This window comes from Nematolebias whitei, chromosome 6, assembly GCF_014905685.2.
Source record: "Nematolebias whitei isolate Nwh7 chromosome 6, NemWhi1, whole genome shotgun sequence".
NCBI lineage: Eukaryota > Metazoa > Chordata > Actinopteri > Cyprinodontiformes > Rivulidae > Nematolebias > Nematolebias whitei.
Window position 1 is genome coordinate 47,292,614 of NC_056503.1, and position 12,170 is coordinate 47,304,783.

A 12,170-nucleotide genomic window follows, 5' to 3' on the forward strand; every position below is an offset into this window, starting at 1 on the left:
CAAAACCTAAATAAGAATAAAAAAATTCTGCATCAAATCATCTAGGAACTAAGTTTACTGTCTTGAAACCTCTAAAGCTTATCTAAATTTTTATATTTAAGTTGTAGAAGCATTTAAAAAATAACTACAGATTATAATTTTAACAAAATTGATTTTTCTTTTGAATCAAAAACTCCTAAAAAAAAAAAAAGACAAAAGCAAACCTTTGTTGAGTTTAGCTGCCAATAATCTTATTAAATACTTAAAATACTGTAATCCATTGCATTTCAAGAATAATGTTAAACTGATGTGAACTTAAACCCTTCATTTCTTAAACTAGCTCACATAATTACAGTAATTTCCCCGTTGGTGATTAATAGAGTACAATAAAAAATGTTTTCAGTTTGAATTAGTGACGTCCAAAAAATATTCTTTCAATCTGAAAACATCTCGTTAATAATGGAGCACATTAGCTAAAGAGGAAAATTAGTTTTTGAGTCAGATATATTTTGAGTGCAAGACGGTACTTATTGCAAAGTATGAAATAAAATCCATTTTTTTAAATCTTGCGTTTCTTCCAGAAGTTTTGATAATTTTGATATGCGGGTCTGCACTCGATGTAAACAAAACTCAGGCTGCTCAGAGCCAACTTGCCATTTTTTTTACGTTCTCTCTTTCTAAATGCTTGCGAAGTGCCACAAAATATGGACTATTTATTAAAAAATCTAGCTCATGTTGCATTTTAAATTGTGTTTTTATTTAAATCAAAAACACTTTCCTGTTTTTAATCATGCAGATGTTTTCGAGTCCTTCCAAAGTTGTTAGAGAAAATTAAAACAGTAAGCTGCATCAGTTTGTCTGATTTTACTAAACTTATTTACCAAAACGAACAAAGTTTTTATTAGAGGTTGGCTTTGCGAGTATTTTTCATCTCATTGTTAGAAACTAGCGACACCATATTTTATTGTCTGAAAACAGACGAGATAAAAACATTTAGTTATGTTGAAAATTATAAATAATCTCATGAGCACAGTCAGGAACTGTCAGCTCAGCAGAAAAACTGATATTTTTCTAATTCTGGTGGAAGTTCTGCACAGAGCATGAAAGTAAGCGACGCGTTTATTAACTCATGGTAAACTCTGCTCTTGCATGCTTGTATTAAGTTATCATTGGGGATTAAATTCATAAAATTATTGCAATACAGCCGGAGAGATTAACTTTTTCTGTTGAAATATAAAAATGACTTAAGTTCGTGTCCTTTTTGGGCCCTGGAGCCACAGGTTGCAGACCCGTGGTGAAATCAGGCACGAGCAGAATCTCTGAGTTGAATCTGCTGCTAAACGTGAAAGAGAAAAAATGAAGCCGTCATCAGGAATAAACGCTGAGGATCACGAACGGACGTCTCCACCTCAAACACATTTTACAACAAGTTTTTAATTTCAGGACACGTCAACGATCGCTACGAGAAAAATATTCAAACTCTGTGATTTTTATTTTTCCACTTTAAAGCCTCTAATTACTAGAAGAGCCCAGTTTGTTGAGCTAAGAGCCGTCGCAGCTGTGCTTCTTGAACTGCCGCGAGTCGGAGAAGCCGCGTCCACACTGCTGACACGAGTAGAGCTTCTGGCCCGTGTGGATCTGCAGGTGGGACTTGAGCTGGTTGGACTGGTGGAACTTCTTCTGACAGTACATACATTCGAAAGGTTTCTCCCCGGTGTGGATTCGCACGTGTCTGTAGAAGTTGCCGTCCGTCCTGAAGGCCTTGCCGCACTGATCGCACTTGTACGGTTTCTCTCCCGTGTGAATGCGCTCGTGCTGCTTCAGGCTGGCTGTGTGGAAGAACCTCTTCCCACACACGTCACAAACGAACGGCTTCTCCCCCGAGTGGCTCCGCAGGTGGTAGCTGAAGGAGTACTTGCTGTGAAAAGCCTTCCCGCAGATGCCGCACTGGAACTCCTTGTGCTCGCTGTGGCCCTTCTCGTGGAGCTTGAGCGAGCACGCGGAGCTGAAACCCTTCAGGCAGACTTTGCAGCTGAACGGTTTAACCAGCGACTTGTTCTGCCGTCTGGTCAGGAACAGACCCTCTGAACACTGGGACTTGTCGGCGTGCACAAACTTCTGATGGATCTGCAGCCTGCAGTTGAAGAGGAAGGTCTTCCCGCAGAGGTCGCACATGAACGGCTTCCTGGCGCCGTGGATCAGCATGTGGGACTTGAGCTTGTTGTTGTCGGAAAAGCTGATGCCACAGTCCTGGCAGGTGAACGGTTTCTCCCCCGTGTGGAGGCGGAGGTGCCTTTTCAAGTTGTTGTTGAGGTTGAACCTCGCGCCACATATGTGGCACGTGAACGGCTTCTCTCCCGTGTGGATCACTTTGTGTCTTTTCAGAGCGGTGCCGGTCCGGTACGAGCGGCTGCACAGGTCGCAGGAGAACGGCCGGTCGCCCGTGTGCTTCCTCTTGTGCACGGTGAGCGAGTGGGCATACTTGAAGGACTCCTCGCACATGGTGCATTTGTACTTCTTGGCGTTGGTGTGGACCTTCTGGTGGAAGCGCAGGGTGTCCTTGCTCTTGAACTCCTTCCCGCACGTGGCGCAGCTGAACGGCCGCTCCTCCGAGTGCACGGCCAGGTGGCACCGGAGCTGCACCGACGTCTTGCAGGTCTTGTCGCAGAACTGACACTTGAACAGCTGGTTCTTCTTCTCGTGGCGCAGAAGGTGGTTTTCCAGAGACTGCTGGACCCTGAACGTTTTCGCGCACTGGTCGCAGGCGAACGGCTTCGGTGGTTTGGACACCTGGTGACGTTTGAGGTGGTTCTGGAGCGACTGCTCCTTCTTGAAGGACCTCTTACAACAAACACAAGGGAAGGGCAGCGGGGCTTTCGTCGACTCGTGACGCAGAAGGTGATTTTCAAGAGACTTCTTCTCCAGGAAGCTTCTGCTGCACTGCTCACATGGAAAAGGCTTTTTGTGGACCTTCATGTGTTTCTTCAGATCACCTTTCCAGTGAAACCCGGTATCGCAGAGCTCGCAGAAGAACCGCTTCCCCGTCTGAGACTCTGTTCTTCTGAGACTTCTCCCCGGCACCTCATCCAGCTTCACTTGTTTCTCCTCTGAGAGGTTGTCAGAAGAAACTGGAAGTGAGGAGGTACAAGACACGTCAGTAAACTCGTATTTGACACCTGGACCCGTTCGGTTCTGGCAGCTTCTCTCATACCTCCTTCAGTTTGATCACTTCCTCCTCTCGTTTCCCCTGAGGGTCCGTCCTCGATGGAGTTCTGTGATGGCTGTAAAGACAAAGATTTCACTTTAACTGCACGTTTCTTCAATGTTGCACCTTCAACACAGATCTAAGAACGTGAAACATAATAATGTCTTATAATAAAATAATAAATTTTTTGGTTATAGTTTGACTTTATGTCCTTACAGACAGAGCGGAGACACCAAACCTTTTCCTGAGTGAAGTCCAGACCACCGACGATGCTGGAGTCTGGACTGGGTGCGTCCTGAGGTGCAGACTCAGGGGACCGTGGGAGTTTCAGGTCCAGGTCCAGCATCAGCGTTTCAGAGACGTTTAGAGAAGGCAGGGTGGTCTGAGTGACGACTTCGTTGGCGCCCACCACCAGCACCGTGGAGGCGGAGGGGATCGAGCTGATAAAGATCTCCGGAGCTGCTGCGACTGCGGAGACCGTCACGAAGGAGGTCGGGGACCCGGGGACGACCTCAGTGCCTCCTGCTGAAGCTAAAGGCGAGTTTGGGGCGAGGTCTTGGTCAGATTTAACCCCCGTCTGAATGGAGGGGACAGACGTCTGACATCCTCCTGAGTTCAAAGACACAAATTGTCTCAAAGTTTCAGACATCTAAAACTTACAAGTTCAAACTACAACTTTTACAGTTTCAGGTCCGCAAACAAATGGACCAAACACGAGACACTTTGGCCTCAGTTACAGGAACACAACAAATTACAGGCACAGCAGGAGCACGTCACCCCCACCCCATTTCATTTCACCCAGAGGCTCAGTGGGATTAACCTGTATAAATAAAGGTTGAATGAATTTAAAGCCAGTCTTAGTCTGAGGTCATCTTGTGGTTAGAGATGATGTCACATTGTGGTCCAACCTTACAATAACTTTTGGTGTAATCTCATGCTGATGATCTGGGAGTGCAATCATTTTTGTGTTTCTCTAAGGACAGCTGGCTGTGGCAGCCATCTTGAATCAGATTAATCCTACATGCAATGATTACTTTCTGAAAGTTTCACCAAAATGTCTCTAATTATTACAGCAACGATGGAAAGTTGATTTATGACCAAAACAAGGCGTGATCTCTGTCAGTAGTTCACCACCTGACCAGTTGGGAGTGACGTCATCCTCTCACCTGTAGTTGAACCGAGAACCACCTGCAGCATGTCCGCAGGCTCCTCCTGGGTCTTGCTGCCTCCTTCACTGATGGTCTTCAGCTCCTTCTCCAGCTGCTCCATGTCCCTGCCCAGCTGACCCACCCTGGCCTCCAGCTCCTGCTCCAGCCGCCCGGCTTTCCTCCGCAGGACGTCCTCCAGCTGCTCCACCTTGGCCCGCAGAGCCTCGTTCTCCTCGCACAGCTCCGAGCAGAGCTCCGCGAACACCGTTTGGATCCGAGCCACCAGGCTCATCTCTATCTCCCGGATCTCTCCGAACCTCAGCCTCTTCTGCTCTTCCCAGTCCCAGTCCGGCGCCTCTTTCGCCCAAACATCCCTGAACGCAGACACGGTGGACCGGATGGCGACTTCCACCACAGACGCCACTTCTCTGCCGAAGCGCGCCTCCATTTCCTGGTTCAGATCCGAAACTCAGCTCGTTGAAAAAACACGCGTCGTACATTTAACCTTAAATACAAACTAAAACTGGTTAAAGTTCGAATCTCGACGCAACGACTTTCCTTAGATCTCCTGTCAACAGTAACGTTCGTTTCCCTGTAAACGGTGCGTCAACGAAAATGTTCCGTACTTTACTTCCGCTTTATCTTAGAACCGTGACGAACGTTCCGCGATATCGAATTACCGCCCCCTGCTGGCTGCGGTCACAATTACACGTTCACGTTTAGACAGGAAATCAAATAAATCCATTAAAAGTAGAATAAAAACATTCAGATTTTGTTTTTAATTTTCCACTGTATTTTTATGGTATTTACATATTTTTCTAATACTCTTGACTGTGATGGTTTTGTCCTCTCTCAGTTTACTTTTCATCCAGAGACATTTTTTCACTGGTTTCCCTCCTGGGCCGGTTCCTCCACAGCCCTGCCACAAATAAGAACCAAGACGTAGGTATCTGTTTTAATCTTATGAGAACCAATCATATGTGTTTTTAAAATTTATTTATTTTGGGATGTTAATATCTATTTTTATTAAGAATTTTGTTAATTTATAATTTTATTTTTCACTTCTTTTTACTTGTCATCTCTTTTTTTTTATTTTCTGCAGACCTGTCACCTAAAGTTCCTGATTTAAAAGGTATATTTATGTGAATTTCATTATATGTTGTTAATTCTTTTCCATATCTGTTTGTCGTCTCTGGATAAAATGATTAGTTTTCTAAATTTAAATGACACAAAACTGGATCTGAAGTGGATTTATGATTTGGACTTGTGTTTTTTTTCTAGTATACAGTGCTCTAATGTGACTTTTGGTGCTGTATAAACAAAACTGAACAGAACTGAAATTTCAAATACAGTATTAGAATTAAACACAGAGAGAAATAAATATTTTTTCCTATGAACGAGACCACAAACCCAGTTTAAAGGCGTCATACAAAAAACACAAACAAATTTTGAGTATCACAATCCGTTTTTATCAATTCAAAGAATCATTTGTACAGAGCCAGTGATTTACAGCGGATTATTTAATCCAGAACGGGTCCATTCATTCACCTTTGCTCATGTTAGTGTGGCCCGGTGGTTCGGTGACGGTACAGTGGACAAACGGGACTTTCGGACATGCAGCGGTTCTGTTCTGTCAGTCTTTCATGCAACCTCTTGGTCCTGATGCGGTTGTGTGGATCAGCTCAGACTCAGAGCAGAGAAACACAACGAAGACCAGAGGCAGATTTCTCAGCTCCATCATGAATAAACTTTGTTTTCTCAGATGTGACTTCCTGCTGTGTAGGCAGGTGGACCGGGCAGGCCGGGGGTCAGGTGGCCAGTGGTGCTCGGGGCTCTTAAGGGTCAGAAAGTTGCACAGACTTTCTGCTTCTGAGTCTTTGGCAGGTGGTACAACGTTCGCCTAACTTTAAGAAAAATCTGCTTTAAGTTGGGAGAGTTTCTGCAAAGGTCCACGAGTCTGATGTTTCCTGAAGCACTCGAACCAAAGACACGAGACAGCTGCGGAAAATGCTGAGCTGTATTAATATTTCTGCAGAAATTAACCGTTTGCATTCGGGTGTTGAATAACGAGACTAATTCCACGAGTCCTAAGATGGTTCATAAGAACAGCGCTCACTCAAATCTGACATTAATTCCTTTTAAACTGGGTAATTTATAAGAACCGTGGTCAGTTACACACGGAGCTTTAAAAAACCAAGACGGAGAAATAAACGCACACTTCATTCAGTGTCCTCTGAGCCCTTTGTTGAAAGATATTTTCTGATCGGTTTGTTTCAGGCAGTGTGTTTGTTTAAATGATGAATAAAACCCCTGATGTGAATTTTGATCTCTCTCCGAGTGGTTAGAAAAGAATAAACCAACATATTAGAAAACAAATTCAACCCTGACTACAGTGCATACATTAGGGCAGCAGCAAACTTTATTATGCATTAAACTATTTTAAATCTGTTTTATTTGACGTTGTGATGTTTAAGATCACTCATAAAAAGTCAGAAAACAATAAAAAACAAAGCATTAATTAAATGTTTTGATCATAATTTCAATAATTTACAGATTAGAAACACAATTCCTCATCTGTTATTTCCTGTTTTAAGCATCACTTCTTATTCTGGACTTCAGTTGTAAAAAGCTCAAACAGGAAATTAAAAACCTTTAATTTAAAGGCCTCTGACGAAACTCTTCCCACCGGTCTTGATCGTTTGTCCAGAATCTGCTGGATCCCCAGAACCACTGATCACCTGGCCTCCGCTCTGCAACAAGCCGGCGTCTCTTTAGTGCAAAAGAAAAGTTGCATAAAGTCTCGTGGACATCATCATCATCATCGTACGGACAACATGAATCCCTGAACACATGGTCAAACATTAGACACCACTTCACTGCCACGTGTTCGAACCTTCGGTTCTTCTGCTTTGAAGAAACACAGACGCTGCCTTTCTTTAACAGGCGGCACTTTTCTTCTCACGGCGTCCATGTTCAAGTCTTGACCGTTTCTGAAAGTCCTTTCATGAGAGCCGAGGAAGCATTTTAACAAAAACCATCCGTCCGTTTCCAGAGTGGACAGAAAACAGCGACTATGAATACATGAACGATACATAAAAAGGAGTTTATTCGTCGTCATATCTGCGGCTGACAGGCGGATGTGAACGGGACACGTAGCCGGCTCCTTTCAAAACGTTTTCCCTGCAGTTTTCGCCTGCGTGACGTTCAGCAGCAGCTAAAGACGGTTTGATACGTCGCTGGAGCCTGAAGGGCTCACTGCTGTCACCTCTGAAAGTGTTTTTGTGTCCCACATGCAGGAAAATGTTTGCACTGATCTGACATTCACACCCGACGCAGACGCATTCAGTATAAAAATAACAAGTAGCAATACACACCCTGAATGCACCAAGTACATAGCCTGAAGTACCAGGTGCACACCTGCTAATTACATCACCAGGTAGGTACAAACCAGGTATGTAGACTAGAGTACCAGGTACATACCCAATACTTACCTGTGCGTATCCTGAAAGTACCAGATATGTATCCTGTAAATACCAGGTAGGACACAGTAAGCACTAAGTACCAGGTACTTACAGTCTATTAAGCATGCAAGCAACAGTTATATATCCAGGAAAAATGTAGTACTTGTTCTGCTACAAAGCCTGTAAGTACCAGGTATATACCAAGTATATGGCATGTAATTAACTGGTACTTACAGGCTGCATAGTATGTAAGTACTATATGTAGTTAGAATGTAGTAGATAAGTAAGTACCTGGTACCTAGTACAATGTACATAGTATGCGTTTACCAATAACTTATTGAGTACATAGCTTTATTCACCATGTATGCATCCAGTACTTAACTAATACACAGTACTTACAAGGTACGCAATCAGTTTACCAAGTACTTACTGGGCATGCAGCCTCAATTAGCAGGTAGCTGGTACTGGGTACTTACAGGTGATTTACCTGGTACTTTATGTATTGCTGCTTAAAAAAAAAAGTTCTCAAGACATTTTTAGATGAACCTAAACGAAGGTCAAAGTTCAGAGAAAGATTTAAAGTCGTTGATTGAAAAAAGCTAAAAAAATAAACAGCCAGAGATCATAAAATACAGTTTAGAGCTTAAAGCGACGACCTTTAACCCCCAAAACATTAATATGTTAGAAAAACTAACCTGCTCGTGAAGCATGAAGTAAATTTACCTTGCAGGTAAAAACAGCTTTGTTTTCTATAAACTAACGAATTAAATTATACTTAAATAAACTGCTCGTGTGTTTTTCTGTTTACAAACTAAACACAAAGCAAAAATGAAATCTAACGGGTTTAAGTTTTAAATTATTCACGCGACAGAAGAGGGGCCAAACACATTAAACACTGTATCTATAAAAATAGCTTCGGCTGGAATTTAAATAAAAAAATTATAAATATCAGAACGTTAATAAATGTTTTCAAACTCCGCTCTGCTTCCTGTCGATGTGTCGGTTTATGGCTTCGTGACTTTCTACAGGGAATGAAAGGAACTGAAATGCAGGCGACCGTCCTTCCTCTTCGAGCAGAAACATGCAGTCGGGAAGTTTTAGGCTGTTTGATGGTTCAGGTTCAGGGCTGGGGGGTCGGTTCTGGGGTCGGACGGGTGGTTTCAGGGTTAGGGGTCTTCAGAAATACAAAAAATAAAGAATATAAGTGCGTAGATGTGGGTTTGAGATGTGGGTGCGACTTATCTGGAAGACCGAGGCGAGGACAGCACACGGTAAGAACACGCCAACATAACCTGAGAGCTATGGACACACACGCACACATGTGCACGTTAAAGAGACTTTTTTCTCATTTTCTTTAAAACACAAAGAACAGATGCAACGATCAAACCCAAACTGAACGAGTAATAAAAAAAGATGAGGCCAACTTTCAGCCCCAAAGGCCTCATTCATTAAAAACAGCAGATTTTGTGCTTCAGACCAAAACTAAACGTGTGGCAAACACAACAAGTGACTACAAGTCAAGTCATTTTGTTATATATAAAAATATAAATATTCTCTAAAGTTCCTCAACATGTGACCGCTGTAACTTTATGTTGATTTATCAACTTATACAACAAAACGATATTCTGATGAATGAGGCCCCTGGGAACCGGAGCGTTCACAGATTTCTGATCCAATAACTCGAGTCTTGCAAATCAGACGGAGAGCTGCGGGTTTTATGCCACATAATAAATAAAAATAATAATAAATTGTCAATTCTGCAGGAAAAAGGTGATATTTCCGATTCTTTAGGTTTATGCAAGAACAAATTTCTCCTTTTTTAATAAAGGATTTCTGCTCTTTTCTCGACTTTAACCTCCCAAGAATCAGAATTAATGCTTGTGTTTATGGCGCTGCTCATGAACTAAATAAAAACAGCAGAAAATCTTTTTTTTTTTAACAGCAGTGCATTGTGGGAGATGAGACGACATGGCCAACAAAAAAAATAAAATCCTGCCTCTGTGTTTTGGCATGGTTTCATTCTCTTCTGATGTGAGGAGTAATATGAGATGAGACGTCACAGACAGACAGACGAGACTAACGGACAGACGCAGCTCATGTGCAACATGAAGCAAAGAGCTCCGTTCAGTCAGGAACCGGAGCTGCTGCAGTTCTCTGACTCCATGTGCTGAAAGAGACCAGATCAGAGCGAGCGCTGGGCTCGATCCTCCGTTTGTCCGTCCAGACGCAGCTGCTTGGTGGGCCGTGTCGGTGGTTGTTAGTGGGGGGGCTCCAGCGCCCATTTACTGTTCACACATTTGATCCCAAACAATCTGCCGCTCACTTCTTCTTACTGGACTTCTCAGAGCGTTTAGCGTCCGACTTGCCGCCTCGCTCCGACTTCTCCGATCGTTCTCCTCTCTCCTTCTCCGCCCGCTCTATCCGATCCGCCCGGTCGGAACGCTCGCCGCCTCGCTCTGACCGGTTGTCCACCTTGCTGCCGTCCCGCCGCGTCCCCTCGTCGGTGGATGAGGTAGTTGGTTGGGGCTGACCCCATCTGGCGATGTCCTCGTGCTCTGAGATGCTGGTGGCGATGATGCTCACCCAGGCTTTCAGGTCGTCCTGTGGACGGGAGGACAGACGACCAGCGTAAGCTTCACCGCGCATGTCTGTTGTTTGTGGTGTGCACGTAATGTCGTCAGTGTCTCACCTCGTCTTTTGCATGAAACAAAAACTCACTGCCGTCCTTCGTTCTGCAGTGAGAGGAGAAACGTAATGGTGAAGATTCAAGTTACAAACAATCAGATGTTTCCCTGTAACTTTGTTAGTTTTTAACTTAACAATAAAAACCTGTTCAGAGAAAATACTGGATCAGACACCTCTGAGGTACGGAAGAAACGTAGAAACATCAGAGCTTCATGGAAATGTAAAAAAAATCAGTTAGAGCCTGAGTTTCCATGAAGGACTGCACATCACCCGCCATTTTATTTTTTCTCTCTCTGTCCTCCGGTGAAACCAGACGTGTCTCCCTGTCTCCCCCCACCCACTTCCCTGCTGCGCTCTTTTGTCCTGTGAACCCTTAAAAAGCCTCTTTTTTTTCTGCATACCTCTTAATTCGAAGGATCAGCTGGTCTCTCAACAAAATCGATCAACTTCTCCCGACAGGAGTCAGGGTAAGGAGGACCCTCTTACCTCGACGGAAACATATTGGATTCATGATGACAACTGGTTTTTGCTGTTTGGCTGGTGAATTCTGGATTGTCTACAAATTCGTGTGGATGTGTCGAAGCTCGACAGCGCTCAGAATGAATGTGGGAAGCTGCAGCAGGGAGCTGGAGCAGCTGTTATCAGGACTGTGAACTTTCTGGTAGTACTCATGAACGGTGGGAATAATCTTGGAGAAGCTGTGAGCTCGACTTTTGGAGTAAAGGATCAATTCGGCTGTTTTGGAGTTCCATCAGAGAATATATACTAGCAAGACTTTAAAAAGGCAGAAACAGCAACTCACGAGTTCTGCCTGACCCAAACTGTGGCCTTGACGCCGGACTTATCTCGACTCCTCCTGGAATGTTTGGAAAACAACAAAGATGCTTTGACTGTCTCCTCACCTCTCCCTTCCCCAAGGCCGTGGACATGTGACAGAACCTCAACTGAGCTGATGATGAACGTCACCTCTTATCTGGACAATGGCTGAGGGGGGGCTCTGGACTATGCTACGACCTTCCCTTAAAATTCAATGTCTTCACCGGCCTATATGTAAATATATAACGTCTGTTTATGTTGCTTTGCTGTGGTAGGTTTTTTTGATGCCTCAAATCGTGCCCTGTCTAGGACACGGTGTGAGAAATCTTTTTTATACCGTCTCTCCTCATGTTTTCTTTCCTTTTCTCATCTAAGCAAAATATTATTCTGAATAAGAATAAGAAGGCCGCGCTTTCTATAGTTGCAGCTTTGTGCACTCCGCCCATCGTTCGGACGACTGTACGTACATGTTCGCGTTGTATCTCGGTGCAATGATAATAAAGTTTATTTTGATTCTTCCTGTGAATGAATGCACATCACCCGCCATCCTTCCTGTGAAGGAATGCACATCACCCGTCATCCTTCATGCCACAGTTCGACACTCACTGACATCAACTCTGGTTGAAAAATAAAAAAAACTGCTGCTTTGGTTAAACCCTGAAAGGTACATTTTGTATATATTTTAATCTGTCAGATTATCAGTTCGCACTTGGATCTTGTGATGTGAACGACTCTCAGCTACTACCACACCTAATTTAAACCTGATCTGTAAATTTCCCGCAGTTACAGACATTTTCGTGTAGTCTACAGGCGATCAGCGGTGGTGGCCATCTTGAATGGTGTTGAATCAAAATGTCATTATAAATACAGAAGTAT

The 12,170-nt window shown here is 43.7% G+C and overlaps 2 protein-coding genes across 2 annotated transcripts in view; both read right to left on the reverse strand.

The window, feature by feature from the left end:
• Window positions 1–1,438: 1,438 nt before the first annotated feature.
• LOC119411015 (oocyte zinc finger protein XlCOF6) lies at window positions 1,439–4,937 on the reverse strand. Its single transcript, XM_037677936.1, has 4 exons — window positions 4,351–4,937; window positions 3,423–3,793; window positions 3,191–3,260; window positions 1,439–3,107 (listed from the first exon to the last, which is right to left on the reverse strand). Exons 1-4 carry the CDS (start codon window positions 4,778–4,780, stop codon window positions 1,522–1,524), a joined length of 2,457 nt encoding a protein of 818 aa, XP_037533864.1. The 5' UTR covers window positions 4,781–4,937; the 3' UTR covers window positions 1,439–1,521.
• Window positions 4,938–9,958: 5,021 nt separating this feature from the next.
• Window positions 9,959–12,170, reverse strand: part of LOC119410791 (spectrin beta chain, non-erythrocytic 4) — a 39,046-nt gene continuing 36,834 nt past the window's right edge. Inside the window, exons 19-20 of the mRNA XM_037677708.1 lie at window positions 10,483–10,525; window positions 9,959–10,394 (exon numbers count right to left, since the gene is read on the reverse strand). Of these exons, the coding sequence (XP_037533636.1) occupies window positions 10,113–10,394; window positions 10,483–10,525 (325 nt within the window). The 3' untranslated portion in view covers window positions 9,959–10,112. The remainder of the gene's footprint in view (window positions 10,395–10,482; window positions 10,526–12,170) is intronic.